The sequence below is a fragment of the Boleophthalmus pectinirostris genome, unplaced genomic scaffold, assembly GCF_026225935.1.
Source record: "Boleophthalmus pectinirostris isolate CB_2022bp ecotype Guang Dong unplaced genomic scaffold, ASM2622593v1 HiC_scaffold_15, whole genome shotgun sequence".
In the NCBI taxonomy this organism is placed as follows: domain Eukaryota; kingdom Metazoa; phylum Chordata; class Actinopteri; order Gobiiformes; family Gobiidae; genus Boleophthalmus; species Boleophthalmus pectinirostris.
The window spans coordinates 2554041-2573032 of NW_026571070.1; the positions used below are offsets into that span (position 1 = coordinate 2554041).

The 18992-nt window shown below is 42.6% G+C and overlaps 1 protein-coding gene across 1 annotated transcript in view; it reads right to left on the minus strand.

Moving 5' to 3' along the window:
* Positions 1-18992, minus strand: part of LOC110162705 (cadherin-20-like) — a 31315-nt gene that overhangs the window by 10822 nt on the left and 1501 nt on the right. Inside the window, exons 2-6 of the mRNA XM_055151221.1 lie at positions 14200-14494; positions 12826-12945; positions 8417-8584; positions 3428-3615; positions 1921-2171 (exon numbers count right to left, since the gene is read on the minus strand). Coding sequence (XP_055007196.1) covers positions 1921-2171; positions 3428-3615; positions 8417-8584; positions 12826-12945; positions 14200-14494 — 1022 coding nt within the window. The remainder of the gene's footprint in view (positions 1-1920; positions 2172-3427; positions 3616-8416; positions 8585-12825; positions 12946-14199; positions 14495-18992) is intronic.

The following is an 18992-nucleotide window of genomic DNA, read 5'->3' on the forward strand; positions in this document are numbered from 1 at the left end:
CAGAACTACAAGTATGGAGGTCAGAAAGAGTCAGAACTACAAGTATGGAGGTTAGAAAGAGTCAGAACTACAAGTATAAAGGTCAGGGAGGGTCAGAACTACAAGTATGGAGGCCAGAAAGAGTCAGAACTACAAATATGATGGTCAGGGAGGGTGAGAACTACAAATATGGAGGTCAGGGAGAGTCAGAACTACAAGTATGAAGGTTAGAAAGAGTCAGAACTACAAGTATGAAGGTTAGAAAGAGTCAGAACTACAAGTATAGAGGTCAGGGAGGGTCAGAACTATAAGTATGGAGGTCAGAAAGAGTCAGAACTACAAGTATGATGGTCAGGGAGGGTCAGAACTACAAGTATGGTGGTCTGGGAGTGTCAGAACTACAAATATGGAGGGCTGGGAGGGTCAGAACTACAAGTATTGAGGTCAGAAAGAGTCAGAACTACAAGTATGAAGGTCAGAAAGAGTCAGAACTACAAGTATGGAGGTCAGAAAGAGTCAGAACTACAAGTATGAAGGTCAGAAAGAGTTAGAACTACAAGTGTGAAGGTCAGAAAGAGTCAAAAGTACAAGTATGAAGGTCAAAAAGAGTCAGAACTACAAGTATGGAGGTCAGGGAGAGTCAGAACTACAAGTATGAAGGTCAGAAAGAGTCAGAACTACAAGTATGAAGGTTAGATAGAGTCAGAACTACAAGTATGGAGGTCAAAAAGAGTCAGAACTACAAATATGGAGGTCTGAAATGGTCAAAACTACAAGTATGAAGGTCAAAAAGAGTCAGAACTACAAGTATGAAGGTCAGAAAGTGTCAGAACTACAAGTATGAAGGTCAAAAAGAGTCAGAACTACAAGTATGAAGGACAGGGAGTGTTAAAACTACAAGTATGGAGGTCAGGGAAAGTCAGAACTACAAGTATGAAGGACGGTGGAGCAGGATCCACATCTGCTCCACTGAAATCCAGGAGTTGTGAGTTTAAATGAGCGGACTGTTATTTTGTTAAAGTAAACAATAAACAGTTGATTGAAGTGTTGTGGTTGGATGAGCTGCTGCTGTGAAGTCATGTCACTCTACTGCCCTCTGCTGGTAAAAATAAAGACTACAATATTGAAAAAATCTACCTAATTAAAATTGTGTTAAAAAATCTAAAAAAAAATCTGAGACTGAACCATGACACACACACACACACACACACATGTGACAATAGTTGTAGTTTTGAGTTTTCATAACAGTAGTTGTGTAGATAACTTTTATTTTGACCATTTCTGATCACCACGTTTTACCTCCTTACTTGTAGTTTATCTCCTCTAAAGCTATTGTACTTAGATTTTTTACCTTCACTGACCTCCATATTTGTAGTTCTGACTCTCCCTGACCTCCATACTTGTAGTTTTAACACTCTTTGACCTCCATACTTGTAGTTCTTCCTCTCTGCTAACCTGACTGTATTGTTGGCTGCATCTGTGTCTCTGGCCTTTACAGTCCTGACCTCCATACTTGTAGTTCTGACCCTCCCTGACCTTCATACTTGTAGTTCTGACCCTTTCTGACCTCCACACTTGTAGTTCTGACTCTTTGTGATCGCCATATTTGTAGTTCTGACCCTCCTTGACCTCCATAATTGTAGTTCTGACCTTCCTATCCTCCATACTTGTAGTTCTGACTCTCTCTGACCTACACACTTGTAATTCTAACACTCTCTAACCTCCATACTTGTAGTTCTGACCCTCTCTGACTGCCATACTTGTAGTTTTAACTCTTTCTGACCTCCACACTTGTAGTTCTGGCTCTTTCTGACCTCCATACTTGTAGTTTTAACACTGTCTGACCTCCATACTTGTAGTTTTAACACTGTCTGACCTCCATACTTGTAGTTTTAACACTCTCTGACCTCCATACTTGTAGTTTCCCGCCCCTCTGCTCACCTGACCGTGTTGTTGGCAGCGTCGGGGTCTCGGGCCTGTATGCTCTGGATCACAGTCCCGATCTCCGCGTCCTCGGGCAGCTCCAGGACGTACGAGCTGAGCTGGAACACCGGCGGCTCGTCCACGTCCTCCACGCTCACGTGAACGATGGTGACGTCCGTAAAAAGAGCGCCGCTGTGCCCGGGGCCCCGCTCTGTGTTGGCCCCCTGCACCTTCAGAGTGTAACTGCGCTTCGACTCGAAGTCCAGCGGCTGAAAGAACGAAACGAAAACACAACAAAACACGTTCACTTTAGACTCAGTTCGTTCTTAAAGATGCACTGTGTAACTTTTCTGGTCTCCATCTTGTATTTACTCAAAAACACAGGTTGTTATTGACCTAAAAACTCGTATTCGTACCATCGCCGCAGATCTGACACGTAACTCGGTCCTGTAGCGTCACCTACCGTCTCCGTAGAGATAAATAAGTGTAATGCCGTATTGTGGAACATTCAATGCAACATCTCCACAAAATTTGGTTGGTTCGTGCACATTTTTACGTCTTAAACAAAGTGACTGATGAGATTTAAACCAAGTTACAAGAAAAATGTTGTTTCCTCATCAAATTCAGTTCAAAGTGGCCACGTTTACATGATGTTTTTTAATTCTGAATTAATTATTCTGAATGAAATACTTCGGAATTCAAATATTTTCTTTCGAGTTTACATGGAAATAATAATTCTGAATTGAGGTTTACATGGAAAACTCGTTAAATCTCCTTTATTTAACGAAGAACTCCTGCTGTATCACCTGACTTCCCTCGTGTGCCGTTTAAGGTAAAATTACCGTATTTTTCGGACTACAAGTGGCACTTTTTTTCATGGTTTGGGTGTTTCTGATGTGACTTCTAAACTAAACTAAACTAAGACTAAACCAGGACTAACTAAGGACTAAACCAAGTCTAAACCAGGACCAAGCCAGGACTAAACCAGGACTAACCCAGGACTAAGACAGGCCTAAACCAGGTCTAAATCAGGTCTAAACCAGGACTAAACCAGGACTAAAACACGTCTAAAACAGATGTAAACCAGGATTAAACCAGGTCTAAACCAGGTCTAAACCAGGACTAAGCCAAGACTAAACCAGGACTAAAACTGGACTAAACCAAGTCTAAACTGGGACTAAACCAGGATTAAACCAGGATTAAACAAGGTCTAAACCAGGTCTAAACAGGGTCTAAACCAGGTCTAAACTGGGACTGAAGCAGGTCTAAACCAGGACTAAGCCAGGACTAAATGAGGTCTAAACCAGAGGAGAGAGAAACTTGTGACACCGGGAGGATGCACCATGAAACTTTCCTGAAGTCACTGGATGGACGGACAAAGTCTGGACTTCAGCGACACCGAAACCATCCTGTCGGGATTCAGAAAGACCCGAATATATGTTTCTTTCTTCTTCATTTTGCATTTTTTGGCTGTGACTTATACTCCAGAAAATACGGTACATAAGTTCCCGGTTTTCGTGCGTACCCTCTTGACCGTGATGATCCCGAACGCCTTGCTGGGGTCGGTGCTGATGTCGAACGTGTCTCTTCCGTCTCCGTCCACGATGGAGTAGCTCATGTGGGCGTTCACCCCCACGTCCCGGTCCCTCGCCCAGATCCTGCCCACCGCGGTGCCCAGAGGAGCCGACTCGGGCGCAGACATCTGGTACAGCCCTGGACACACGGGGAAAGGCCAACGTCAGGGGTCAGAGTTCAAAGAAAAAAGACGTGTTATGTCAAAATCGAGCTTTGAAACCATTTTCTTCTCATTGACCTTCTGAAGTTTTGGTTTATTTTACTAAATTATTTTGTTACAGCTGCAGTTTTGTTGTTTGTTTAGAGGAAGAAAACTCATTTATGATTTGACGTTTGACATTTTCACTGTTTTGACGATTAAAATGTTTGTGTTTCATTTGAACTTTGCACAAGAAGAAGTGATTTAACAAAGACTTTTAGTATCACGGACATAATTTAGACTTTATTTTTATTGAACTGTATCGAATCGATTTGAAATATATCGTATTAAATCGTATCGAATCGAAAGTGCACCGTATCGAGGTTTGTATCGTATCGGCAACTTCTTAATGATAGACTTCGTTCTACAATTTCATTTTTATTGTATTTATTTATTTATCTATTTTTAAATTGGTGACACATGTAGGATTCATTTTGGCACAAATTTTAAAAACCTGCAGCTCACTACATCTATCCAAATTTTTATGTTTTTTTTTTTTGATAATTTTAATAATATTCAAAATATTAAAAAAAAAATAATAAATTTAAACATTATTATTAGAATTTTTTGTAAATCTATCATTAGAGAATTTTGTCCCAAATTTGGTCTGTGATCAGTAAACTATTTTATAACTTATTTTTCTATTTTATTTTGACTTGTATATTTACAGTTACATAATTATGTTTTATTTGACGTGTGTCTCTTGCTCTTTTTGCTAATTTATTTAGAATTTATTTTTGAAATTCATTTATTTTTCCTCTCTAATTTTATTTTTTTATTTTGTTTTATTTATGTATTTATTATTTTTATTTTGAATTGGTGACACATCCTGTAGATATTTTTGTACAAATAAAAAAAGAACCTGCAGCTCACTACATCTTTCCAAATTTAATGTCATATTTTTTATCATTTAAGACAATTTTAAACATTAATATTTGAATTTTTTTTGTAAATCTATCAGTAGAGAATTTTGTCCTAAATTTTGTATAATATTATAACTTATTTTTCTATTTTATTTTGACTTGTACATTTACATTTACATAATCATGTTTTATTTCACACCTGTCTCTTGCTCTTTTTGACACTTATTTGGAATTTATTATTAACATTTGTATTTTCACTCTTTTTTATTATATTATTTTGTGATGTGTGACTCCTGTGTCCAAATAATTTCCTTTGTGGATTAATAAAATTCTAAATCTAAGTCTGCACTTCCTCCTCCAATTTTATTATTTATTTATTTTATTTATTTATTTATTTATTTTTATTTTAAATTAGTGACACATGTAGGATTCGGCAGCATCCTGTAGTTATTTTGGTACAAATGAAAAACAAAAACAAACAAACAAAAAACAAAAAACCTGCAGCTCACGACATCTATCCACATGTTTTATGTTTTTTTTTTTTTTTTTTAAGATAATTTAAGATAATTTTAAACAGTAATATTTGAATATTTTGGAAATCCATTATTGGAGAATTTTGTTCTGAATTTGTTCTGTGATCGGTAAAATTAAAAACATTTTCTCTCCTGGTTTAGTCTCTGTGCTTTTTGTGTTATTGTGTCGTTACATCATGTGTCCACTAGAGGGCGGTGTGTCTTTATCTTTTCTCCTACATCCTTCTCTCTTTCTCAAACTCCCCCTCTCCTCTCCTCTCTTCTCCTCTTTTCTATCTTCTCTCCTTCTCTTCTCCCCCCTCTCCTCTCTCTCCCTCCTCCTCTCTTCTCTCCCTTCACTCGTTTCTCATCTAACTCTCTTCCCGCTCTCCCTCCTTCTCTTTCACTCCATTTTTTCCTCTCACTTCTTCTCTCATCCTCTCCTTTAACCACTCGTCCTTTCCTCCCCTGTCCTCTCCCTTTCTCCTCTCTCTCTCCTCAATCTTTTCCGCTCCATCGCTTTCTTCTCTCTCTCTCTCTCTCTGTGCCTTCTCTCCCTCCTCTCCTCCGTTCTTCTCTCCCTCCCTTCCTCTTTCCTCCCTCTCTCTCTTCTGTTCTTCCGTCTCTCCCTCCCTTCTTCAGTCCCTCTCTCCTCTGTTCTTCTGTCCCTCCCTTTCTCCTTCCCTCCATCTCTTCCTCCCTCTCCTCTCTCCTCTCCTCCTTCCCTCTCCCCTCTCCTCCTTCCCTCTGTCCTCTCCTCCTTCCCTCTCTCCTCTCCTCCTTCCCTCTCTCCTCTCCTCCTTCCTCTCTCCTCCTCTCTCCTCTCCTTCCTCTCTCTCCTCTCCTCCTCTCTCTCCTCTCCTCTCCTCTCCTTCCTCTCTCTCTCTCTCCTCTCCTCCTTCCTCCTCTCCTCTCCTCTCCTCTCCTTCCTCCTCTGTCCTCTCTCTCTCCTCTCTCTCTCTCTCTCTCTCTCTCTCTCCTTCCCTCTGTCCTCTCCTCCTCCTCTCTTCTCTCTCTCCTCTTCTCCTCTCCTCTCCTCTCTTCCTCTCTCTCCTCTCCTCCTCTCCTCTCTTCCTCTCCTCCTTCCCTCCTTCTCTCTTCTCTCCTCTCCTCCTTCCCTCTCTCCTCCTCCTCTCCTCCTTCCCTCTCTCCTCTCCTCCTTCCCTCTCTCCTCTCCTCCTTCCCTCTCTCCTCTCTCCTCTCTCTCTTCCTCTCTCTCCTCTCCTCCTCTCCTCTCTCTCTCCTCTCTCCTCTCTCTCCTCTCTCCTCTCTCTTCCTCTCTTCCTCTCTCCTCTCTCCTCTCTCTCTCTCCTCCCTCTCTCCTCTCTCTCTCCTCCTCCCTCTCTCCTCTCCTCCTTCCCTCTCTCCTCTCTCCTCTCTCCTCTCCTCTCCCTCTCTCCTCTCTCCTCTCTCCCTCTCTCTCCCTCTCCTCTCCTCTCCTCTCTCCTCTCTCCCTCTCTCCTCTCTCCTCCTCCTCTCTCTCCTCCTCTCCTCTCTCTCCTCTTCCTCTCTTCCTCTCCTCTCCTCCTCCTCTCCTCTCTCCTCTCTCCTCTCCCTCCTCTCCCTCTCTCCTCTCTCTCTCCTCCTTCCCTCTCTCCTCTCTCCTCTCCTCCTCTCCTCCCTCTCTCTCTCTCCCTCCTTCTCCTCTCTCTCTCTCTCTCTCTCCCTCTCTCTCTCTCTCTCTCTCTCCCTCTCCTCTCTCCTCTCTCTTCCTCTCTTCTCCTCCTCTCTCTCCTCTCCTCCTTCCCTCTCTCCTCTCCTCCTTCCCTCTGTCCTCTCCTCCTCTCCTCTCTCTCCTCTCTCCTCTCCTCCTTCCCTCTCTCCTCTCTTCCTCCTCTTCTCTCTCTTCCCTCTGCTTTCTTCTCTTCTTTCTTCTCCTCCACTCTTCTATCCATCACACCATCACGCACCACTCGTGTCTTTAACTGCGATGGACAGAGCAGAGAGACGGAGGAGAGAAAGAGAAAGAGAAAGAGAAAGAGGAGAAGAACTGAACTGAACTAAACGTCAGACGCCAAGACTCAAGACGTTCAGGAGCAGGAGTCTTGATTTTCACCAGAAAAAAATGAAAAATAAAAATCACAAATTTTTTTTTTTTTTTCCTCATCATCATCATTTCAATCAGCGACAAAGTCCAATCTCCAACCGAACTGAGAGGAACTAAACCAGGACTAAACCAGAACTAAACCAGGACTGAACCAGGACTAAACCAGGACTAAACCAGGACCAGGACTAAACCAGGACTGAAACCAGGACTAAACCAGACTAAACCAGGACCAAACCAGGACTAACCAGGACTAAACCAGGACTAAAACCAGGAAAACCAGGACTAAACCAGGACTGAAACCAGGACTAAACCAGGACTAAACCAGGACTGAACCAGGACTGAACCAGGACTGGAAACCAGGACTGAACCAGGACTAAACCAGGAACTAAACCAGGAACTAAACCAGGACTGAACCAGGACTAAACCAGGACTAAACCAGGAACTAAACCAGGACTAAACCAGGACTAAACCAGGACTAACCAGGACTGACCAGGACTGAACCAGGACTAAACCAGGACTAAACCAGGACTAAAGGACCAGACTGAACCAGGACTGAACCAGGACTAAACCAGGACTAAGAACCAGGACTAAACCAGAACTAAACCAAGAACTAAACCAGGACTGAAACCAGGACTAAACCAGAACTAAACCAGAAAACTAAACAACCAGGACTAAACCAGGACTAAACCAGGACTAAACCAGGACTGAACCAGGACTAAACCAGGACTAAACCACCAGACTAAACCAAAAACCAGGACTAAACCAGGACTAAACCAGAACTAAACCAGGGAAAACTAAACCAGGACTAAACCAGGACTAAACCAGGACTAAACCAGACTAAACCAAACCAGGACTAAACCAGGACCAAAACCAGGACTAAACCAGGACTAAACTAAACCAGGAAACTAAACCAGGACTAAACCAGGACTAAAACAGAACTAAACCAAGACCAAACCAGAACTAAACCAGGACTAAAACCAAACCAGGACTAAACCAGGACTAAACCAGAACTAAACCAGGACTAAACCAGAACTAAACCAGGACTAAACCAGGACTAAACCAGGACTAAACCAGGACTAAACCAGAACTAAACCAGACTAAACCAGGACTAAACCAGGACTAAACCAGGACTAAACCAGGACTCAACTGGGACAAAATAAGAACTAAAACAAAACTAAACCAGGTCTAAAACTAGAAGTACAAAAGGGCTAAAACAGAACTAAACAATGACTAACCCAGGACTAAACCAGGACTAAACCAGGTCTAAACCAGGTCTAAACCAGGTCTAAACCAGGTCTAAACCCAGGACTAGACTCACTCTGGTCAAACACGGGGGGGTTGTCGTTGATGTCGCTGAGGCTGACGTCCACGGTCGTCGTCCCCGCGAGTCCCCCCAGCTGCCCCCCCATGTCCTTGGCCTGGATCACCACAGTGTAGTTTTCTCTGGTCTCACGGTCCATGTCGGCCAGAGACACGCGCACCACACCTGAGGAAAAAAATAAATAAAATCACCAAAATAAAATAAAAAACAACACCACACCTGAGGAAAAAAAAAAATAAAAAAATCACCAAAATAAAATAAAAAAAAAACACACACACCTGAGGAAAAAATAATAAAATAAAATCACCAAAATAAAATAAAAAACAACACCACACCTGAGGAAAAAAAATAAAATAAAATCACCAAAATAAAATAAAAAACACACCACACCTGAGGAAAAAATAAAAAAAAATCACCAAAATAAAATAAAAAACAACACCACACCTGAGGAAAAAAAAAAAAAAAAATCACCAAAATAAAATAAAAAACAACACCACACCTGAGGAAAAAATAAAAAAAAAAATCACCAAAATAAAATAAAAAACAACACCACACCTGAGGAAAAAAAAAATAAAAAATCACCAAAATAAAATAAAAACACACCACACACTGAGGAAAAAAAAAAAAAAATCACCAAAAATAAAATCAAAATAAAACACAAAAACACACCACACTGAGGAAAAAATAAAAATAAAAAAATCACCAAAATAAAAAAAAAAAAAAAAACACCACACCTGAGGAAAAAAAAAAAAAAAAATCACCAAAATAAAATAAAAATAAAACACAAAAACACACCACACCTGAGGAAAAAAAATAAAAAATCACCAAAATAAAATAAAAAACAACACCACACCTGAGGAAAAAAAAAAAAAAAATCACCAAAATAAAATAAAAAAAACAACACCACACCTGAGGAAAAAAAAAACAAAACACAAAATAAAATCAAAATAAAACACAAAAACACACCACACCTGAGGAAAAAAAAAATAAAAAATCACCAAAATAAAATAAAAAACAACACCACACCTGAGGAAAAAAAAAAAAAAAAAATCACCAAAAATAAAATAAAAAACAACACCACACCTGAGGAAAAAAAAATAAAAAAAATCACCAAAATAAATCAAAATAAAACACAAAAAACACACCACACCTGAGGAAAAAAAAAATAAAAAAAAATAAAATCAAAATAAAAGACAAAAACACACCACACCTGAGGAAAAAAACAAACAAAACACAAAATAAAATCTAAATAAAACACAAAAACACACCACACCTGAGGAAAAAACAAAATAAAATCAAAATAAAACACAAAACCAGAGAAACAAACAAACAAACAAAAAAAAAAACAAACAGCAAAAACAGAGAAACTAAAATAAAAAAACAAAAAACAAAACAAAAAACAGCAAAGACAGAGAGAAACCAAAATACAAAAAAAATAAATAAATAAATAAAAAATAAATAAATAAATAAAACAAACAGCAAAGACAAAGAAAAAACAAAATAGAAATAAAATAAAAAATACAAACAAACAAAGAAAAAAAAAAACGGCGAAGACAGCGAGAAACCATAATAATAAAAAAATTAAAATAAAATCAACAAAAAAACAGCAAAAACTGAGAGAAACCAAAATCAAACAAAAATACACTGCAAAAACAAAAAGGAAGCAAAATATAATCTAAAAGCAGCGTGAAAACAGAGCGTAAGTGGATTTCCGGTCAGTAGGATCAGGTCAGGAGAACGCAGTGTGCTAGTAACCACGGTAACCAGCACAAACAACACATAATAAGTCTTTATCTGAGTCTGAGGCGTCCATTGTCCTCAACAAGACACAAACACAGATATTTAAACAATGAGGAGTTTGTTTTTACGTTGTTTACAGAATATTTTGTGATAATGGAGTTTCTCAAAAACTCCACGTAGAAACGGTGAAACTGTGTCTTTTTAGGGTCATTTTTGAACGTCCGATCTCGGTCGACTGAAGGTGCAGACTGTGACGCTGGATCACGTCTTTTCTCCAACGTCTTCTGGTCGTCCAGTACTGACGGTGCCGGTCCTGCTTCACCAACGGAACCACTCACACACTCAGACACCAGCGGCACAGACACGAGCTTATGTGTCTTGCCCGTTCATCTGTGGGAGCTGGAATCGCACCACCAACCTGTGAGTCAGTGGATCTGACGCTCAACCAACGATGTTTTATGTCGACCTTTGAATCAGTGAAGAAACGCTCTTCCAACTGAGCTACACTGCCTCCCACCACTGCAATTATCCACAAACTTCATTTCCAAATAAACAAACATTAAACCTAAATGAGTTAATTAAACAAAATATCATGAGCTCAAATATATCATTAATAATAAATGTTAAATCTCAAATAATCAAAATGTATATTCATGAATAATATTGATAACAACAATGTTGATATTTGTCATAAAAAAAAAAAGGTAGAAAAAACATGAACAACGACCTCATCTGGACAGAATCAGCCTCATCTGATGATCCTGAGAACATCACGACATCGTCCTGCGTCTGAACCTTCACTAGAACGAGACTGAACGGACAAAAATGACCCTAAAAAGACGTTTCTTTGTGCAGTGGGTTTATTCATTAATAATTTAATTTTCCTGCCAGTGAGACGTCCCCACGACGTCCAAAACTCTCCTAATGCAGATTGACGTCCAAATAATGGACGTCATTTTTACGTCATTTAGTCCAGAACTGGTCTTGGACCAACGAACGCGACATAGACACGATCTACATGAACATACGACGTCTGATGTTCAGTGGGATGATGTCATCAGGTGTTTTTGTGCATTTAAATCCATTTAAATAAAAACTTTCTACTGGTTCAGTGAGACGAGTCGCTACAACATGGATTTTGTAATTTAGGAAAAGTTTGAGTCTTGAGGCCAGGTTCCCTCAGTGTGTCTGTAAAGAACATAGCGCCCTCTGCTGGTACAGTGGTGTTAGAGCAGCGCCCTCTGCTGGTACAGTGGTGTTAGAGCAGCGCCTCTGCTGGTACATGTGGTGTTAGAGCAGCGCCCTCTGCTGGTACAGTGGTGTTAGTGTTAGAGCAGCGCCCTCTGCTGGTACAGTGGTGTTAGTGTTAGAGCAGCGCCCTCTGCTGGTACAGTGTGTAGAGTGAGCAGCGCCCTCTGGTACAGTGGTGTTAGAGTAGCGCCCTCTAGTGGTGTTAGTGTTAGAGCAGCGCCCTCTGCTGGTACAGTGGTGTTAGTGTTAGAGCAGCGCCCTCTGCTGGTACAGTGGTGTTAGAGTTAGAGCAGCGCCTCTGGTAGTGGTGTTAGAGTAGCGCCTCTGCTGGTACAGTGGTGTTAGAGTAGCGCCCTCTGCTGGTACAGTGGTGTTAGTGTAGCGCCCTGGTGGTGTTAGTGTTAGCAGCGCCTCTGCTGTGTAGAGTTAGAGCAGCGCCCTCTGCTGGTACAGTGGTGTTAGTGTTAGAGCAGCGCCCTCTGCTGGTACAGTGGTGTTAGAGTTAGAGCAGCGCCCTCTGCTGGTACAGTGGTGTTAGAGCAGCGCCCTCTGCTGGTACAGTGGTGTTAGAGCAGCGCCCTCTGCTGGTACAGTGGTGTTAGTGTTAGAGCAGCGCCCTCTGCTGGTACAGTGGTGTTAGTGTTAGAGTAGCCCCTCTGCTGGTACAGTGGTGTTAGAGTTAGAGCAGCGCCCTCTGCTGATACAGTGGTGTTAGAGCAGCGCCCTCTGCTGGTACAGTGGTGTTAGTGTTAGAGCAGCGCCCTCTGCTGGTACAGTGGTGTTAGAGTTAGAGCAGTGCCTCTGCTGGTACAGTGGTGTTAGAGTAGCGCCCTCTGCTGGTACAGAGGTGTTAGAGTTAGAGCAGCGCCTCTGCTGGTACAGTGGTGTTAGAGCAGCGCCCTCTGCTGGTACAGTGGTGTAGTGTTAGAGCAGCGCCCTCTGCTGGTACAGTGGTGTTAGAGTTAGAGCAGTGCCCTCTGCTGGTACAGTGGTGTTAGTGTTAGAGCAGCGCCCTCTGCTGGTACAGTGGTGTTAGTGTTAGAGCAGCGCCCTCTGCTGGTACAGTGGTGTTAGAGTAGCGCCCTCTGCTGGTACAGTGGTGTTAGAGTTAGAGCAGCGCCCTCTGCTGGTACAGTGGTGTTAGTGTTAGAGCAGCGCCCTCTGCTGGTACAGTGGTGTTAGAGCAGCCTTGCTGGTACAGTGGTGTTAGTGTTAGAGCAGCGCCCTCTGCTGGTACAGTGGTGTTAGTGTTAGTGTAGCGCCCTCTGCTGTACAGTGGTGTTACGCCTACAGTGTGTTAGTGTAGCGCCCTCTGCTGGTACAGTGGTGTTAGTGTTAGAGTAGCGCCCTCTGCTGTACAGTGGTGTTAGAGTTAGAGCAGCGCCCTCTGCTGGTACAGTGGTGTATTTCCTCACCGGTCTTGGCGTCCACAGAGAAGTACGGTTGTCCCTCTAACACGCTGTAGACGACCCGAGCGCTGTTCCCGTACGTGGGGTCGTCTGCGTCTGTGGCCGTCACCTGGATCACGGACGTACCTGAAGAACAACGAGTAACAACAACATTACACTAATATTATTATTATTATTATTATTATTATTATTATATACAGACTTTATATTAAAGACCTGGGGTGGGTAATTAAAATTATTTTTTCCATTTAACCACATAAGAAACAGAAAATATTGTGCAAAATGCTCCACTCAATTCTGCAGAATATGAATTATATTTCTTTATAAAAAGCAGAAAATCTCATTATTCTGACGAGCTGCTCAGACTGGAGAGTTTATTTTACAACTAAGCAATGAAAAAGTGACGCTGCCTTAAGATGTTATTTAAAAAAAACACCACTAAAATAAAAGCAATGCAGCTTTAGTCCAGACATGAGGTAAAAATATAAAATATGTTTATTTTGAAATTCCAGATTAATTTAAACAGGAAGATCAGAGTCGACCAAACGACTGTATGTGGCCCTGGAGCTGCACAACTCCCAGAACTGATTAAAACACTTTTCACCATTTCATCCATTATTCATTCACTCCACACTCACTGGTGAACGATTATTACAGCCACAGCCGCCCTGGGGCAGACTGAACCACCTCCAGCACCGTGTAAAGTGTCACATTTAACTATAGCACTTTTCCACCTTCAAGACACTCAAAGCTCTTTACAACAAGGAACCACACACACATTCACACATTCACATTCACACACACATTCACACACCAGTGCACACAGACACTGTGGGCAAGGTGGGTTAAGTGTCTTGCCCAAGGACACAACGACAGTGTGTCATCTGTGGGAGCTGGAATCACACCAGCCAAACCTGTGGGTCAATGGATCTGACGCTCAACCTGTGATGTTTATATCAAGAGCTGGAATCGAACCACCAACCTTCAGATCAGTGGGCGAATGCTCTACTACTACTACTACTGCCCCACGGCAGTACACGTATACACCCCAAGTGTCTTGCCTAAGGACACAACGGCAGACCTGAACCTGCTGAGCTTCTGGGATCTGACCTCGTGTTTTTGGAGCACTGACGTCTGTCCAGTTTTTAGTTTTAACTTTGGCACATTCTTCAAAAATAAAATGAAAACAAAAGTCAATAAAAGTTTTGTTAAACTTTATAAAAAAAGGTTGAATCCTGGACGTCTCGGACACAGCGCAAAATTAAAAAAGGTTCAAGAAGTTTAAAAAAATGTAAAATGGTAAAACAGTTTCAAACTTCAGAATAAGACAAACTGAAACTCATTTAATTGTGCGCAGAAGTAAAAGTGTTTCCGTCTCACCGATGGTGGACATCTCGGGGACGCTGGCGCTGTACGGCCCGTCCACGAAGCGCGGCTCGTTGTCGTTGATGTCCTGAATCTTGACGATGAACTCGGACTCGGGCTCCACGGGCTGCTGCGTCACACGGCTGCGGGCCTGGGCGCGCAGCAGGTACTGGGACTTGAACTCGCGGTCGAGGCGCTGGATGGCGTGGATGTCGCCCGTGCTGTCGTCGATGGTGAAGGTGGTGCCGGCGCCTTCTCCGGTCAGGATGTAAAGGATGGAGCCGTCGCCTTTGTCCATGTCCGAGTGAAGCTGCAGAGAAAAACAGAGAGAGTTAAAGGTGTTTACAGGATCATTTTTAATTCCAAATAATAAATCCAAACTGAAGTTTACACGGAAAACTCCTTAAATCGTCTTTGTTTAATTCCGAAGGTTCTGATTGGACAGAGACACCAACATATTTACATCGTTTTTCAAAATAAAACCAAAAATAAGAAAATGAAAAGAAAACAACAATTTTCTTCATTATTTGTCTCCAAAACCAAAATGAAAAAACAGATAATGATTTGTTTTTTTCAGTTTTGGATTTTGTGTTTAAATGAAAAATGGAAAAAATGGATAAAGGACTGAACCAGGACTAAACCAGGACTAAACCAGGACTAAACCAGGACTGAACCAGGACTAAACCAGGACTAAACCGTTTTCACTCCTGGTCTGGTCCTGGCTTCAGTTCCAGTCTCAGTTCTGGTCTTAATCCTGCTCTCAGTCCTGGTCCTGTTCCTGGTCTTAGTCCTGGTCTCAGTCCCAGTCCTGGTCTCAGTCCCGGTCCTGTTCCCGGTCTCAGTTCTGGTCCCGTTCCTGGTCTTAGTCCTGGTCTCAATCCTGGTCTGGTTCCGGTCTGGCCCCTGGACTTGTTTTAGTCCTGGTTCAGTCCTTTATCTTTTTTTTTCCATTTTTCATTTAAACACAAAATCCAAAACTGAAAAAACAAATCATTATCTGTTTTTTCATTTTGGTTTTGGAGACAAATAATGAAGAAAACTGTTGTTTTCTTTTCATTTTCTTATTTTTGGTTTTATTTTGAAAAACAAATGCACACGGAGAATTGTCTCACCACGCTCATCACACAAGCTCTGACAAAATAAAATAAATAAATAAATAAAAATAAAATACATATATAAATAAAAACAAAAAAATAATAAATACAAAAAAATACATCAAAATAAATAAATAAATAAATAAAAGCGTAAAATAATAAATAAATAAAAATGTGGCAAATGAACAGACAGAGACAGAGCTCTCTCTCTCTTTCTCTCTCTCTCCTCCCCCTCTCTTCCCTCTATTTTCTCTGTGATCGCCCATCAGCAGGTCTCACTCCTCCTCCTCTCTCTCTCTCTCTCTCTCTCCTGTCCTCTCCTCTCTCTCTCTTTCTCTCCTCTCCTCTTGTTTTTTTTTTCCTCTGTGATTGTCCATCAGAGCTGGTCTATTTGCACTTGTGGAGTTGGTTTTTGATCATCGCTCTCCTCCCTCCACCTCTCCGTCTTTCTCTCTCTCACTCTATTTTCTCTCTCTCACTTGTCGACTCTCTTCTCTCTCTCCTCCCTCCCTCCTTCTTCTCTCCTTCTCTTTTTCATCAGAGCAGGTTTATTTGCACTTGTTGTCTGGGTACTTACTCTTCTTTCCCTCTCTCCCTCCTCTTCTCCCTCCCCTCTCTCTCTCTCTCCCTCCTCCTCTCTCCCTCCCTCACTCTCTCTCTCTTTCTCTCTCCCCCTCCTCTCCTCTTGCTCCTTCCTCCCTTCTCTCTCCCTTCTCCTTTCTCTCCTCTCTTTTTCATCAGAGCAGGTTTATTTGCACTTGGAGTCCAGGCGCTTACTCCTCTCCCTCTTTCTCCCTCTCTCTCTTTTTCTCCCTCTCCTCCTCTCTCCTCCTTTCTCCTCCTCCCTCTCTCTTTCTCTTCCTCCTCCCTCCTCCCTCTCTCCTTCCTCTCCTCTCTTTCTCATCAGAGCAGGTCTATTTGCACTTGTCCAGGCACTTACTCCTCTCCCTCTTTCTCTCTCTCTCTCTTTTTCTCCCTCTCCTCCTCTCTCTCTCTCTCTCTCCTCTCCTCTCTCCCACCTCTCTCTCTCCCTCCTCCTCCCCCTCCCCTTTCTTTCTCTCTCTCAATCCTCTCTTTCTCATCAGAGCAGGTCTATTTGCACTTGTCCAGGTGCTTACTGCTCTCTCTCCCTCTCTCCTCCTCTTGCTCTTCCTCCCCCTCCTCTTTTCTCTCCCTCCTGCCTTTTTCCTCTCTCTCCCTCCTCTCTCGCCCTCTTTCCTCCCACTCCTCTCCCCTCTCTCTCCTCCCTCCCTCCCTCCTCTTTTCTCTCCCTCTTTTCAGGTCTATTTGCACTCGTTGTCCGGGCGCTTACTCCTCTCTCCCCCTCTCCTCTCTTTCTCTCTCTCTCCTCCTCCCTCTCTCTGTTCCTCTCCCCTCTCTCTCCCTCCTCTCCTCTCTCCTCCTCCCTCTCTCCTTCGTCTCTTCTCTCCCCTCCCTTCCGTCCTCCCTCCCCTCCCTCCTCCCTCTCTCTCTCCTTCTTTCTCATCAGGGCAGGTCTATTTGCACTTGTCATCCGAGTGCTTACTCCTCTCTCTCCCTCTCCTCTCCTTCCCTCTCTCCTCCTCTCCTTCCTCCCTCCTCTTCTCCCTCTCTCTCCTCCTCTCTCTCTCCCCTCCCTCCTCCTTCTTTCCTTCTTTCTCATCAGAGCAGGTTTATTTGCACTTGTCGTCTAGGCGCTTACTCCTCTCCCTCTTTCTCTCTCCTCCTTTCCTTCCTCCCTCCTTTTCCCTCTCTCTCTCTCCCTCCTCCTCTCTCTTTCTCTCTCTCTCTCTCTCTCTCTCCCCTCCCCCCCCCTCTCCTCCTCCCTCCTCCTTCTCTCTCTCTTTTTCATCAGAGCAGGTCTATTTGCACTTGTCGTCCGGCCGCTTACTCCTCTCTCCCTCTTTTTCCCTCTCTCTCCTTTTTCTCCCTCTCCTCCTTTCTCCTCTCTCCTCTCTCTCTCTCTCCCACCTCTCTCTTTTCCCCCCTCCTCACCCCTCCCTCTCTTTCTCATCAGGGCAGGTGTATTTGCACTGGGTGCTTGCTCCTCTCCCTTCCTCTTTCCCCTTTTTCTCTCTCCTCTTCTTCCTTCCCTCCTCCCTCATTCTCCCTCTTCCTCCCTCCTCTCTCTCTCTCTCCTCCTCTCACCCTCCTCCTTCTCTCCCTCTCTCTCCTCTCCTCCTCTCTCCCTCCTCCTTCTTTCTCATCAGAGCAGGTTTATTTGCACTTGTCGTCTGGGTGCTTACGCCTCTTTCCCTCTCTTCCTCCTCTCCTTCCTCCCTCCTTCTGTCTCTCTCTCTCTCTCCTCCTCTTCTTCATCAGAGCAGGTCCTCCTCCTCCTCCTCCTCCTCCTCTCCTTCGTCTTCGTCCTGGCGTTGTTGGCGTGTGATTGTCCGCGCTCTCGTCTCGTCTCTGGTCACACGCTCACACACCGGCTCTCGTCCTCTTAAGAGCTCAGACCTGTTTCCATAGCGATTAACAATTTAAACCAAACATAATCACGAATAAAAAAAAAAAAACTACACGCTCTGCTCCTGGTTTAGTCCGGGTTTAGTCCCGGTTTAGTCCTAGTTTAGTTCTATCCATAGGAGGGACCCACAGCCTGGTTTAGTCCTGGTTTTAGTCTTGGTTTAGTCCTGGTTTAATCCTTGTTTAGTCCTGGTTTTAGTCCTGGTTTAGTCCAGGTTTAGTCCTGGTTTAGTCCTTATTTAGTCCTGGTTTAAGCCAGGACCAGACTGGGACCAAACCAGAACTGAGACCAGCACTGAGATTAGGATCAAATCAGAACTGAGACCAGGACCAGACCAGGACCAAACCGGGACCAAACCAGGACTAAGACCAGGATCAGACCGGGACCAGACCAGGGTCAGACCGTGATTGAGACCGGGACTGAGACCGGGACCAGTCCAGGATGGTTTAGTCCTGGTTCAGTCCTTTATCTGTTTTCTTCAATTTTTCATTTAAACACAAAATCAAAAACTGAAAAAAAAAAACTAAACAAATCATTATCTGTTTTTTAATTTTGCTTTTGGAGACAAATAATGAAGAAATTTTTTATTTTTTTAATTATTATTTTTGGTTTGATTTTGAAAAACGAATGAACGAATGATGCACGGATTTCTTTAAACACTCCGTGGCAACCGCTGAACATTCCGCCGTAGACATACATGTAGAGAGAGAGAGAGAGTGAGAGTACTACGGTATATTTTCAACCAAAACAAAAGAAACAAAAACAAAAAAAAAAATATTTTTTTACTCTTAAATGATTTTAGCTGGTAGTAGTAAGTACCAACTAAATAAAATCATCTCAGTCACAGTTGGGTTCAGTGAAAAACCACCTTCACTTCTGTCTAATTTACAATCACATGCAGAGAACTGGACAGAAATAATAGTTCATGGTGAAGTTAGAAGGCGACGTGCAAACAAATAATACGTAAAGAGAGATTATAGATTAAAACAAATGCATGTGCACAAAGAGCTTCAGTGTCTGGACAATAAACCCTAATTTAAGTAATTTAATTGAATCTTATAAACATACAGTAACACAAAATACACGCTTTATTATAAGTTCTGGTAAAACTATCCCAGCTTCTTTTGTTCTTTCTTTCTTAATAAATATAAAAGATGCTTTTAAGATTTTAACAGGTACATCTGGATAATGCACATGAAGAGCTTCACTGTGGAAAATCTAAGTGAACTAAAGTAATTCTAGTACCACAAGGCCATTAAATGTAC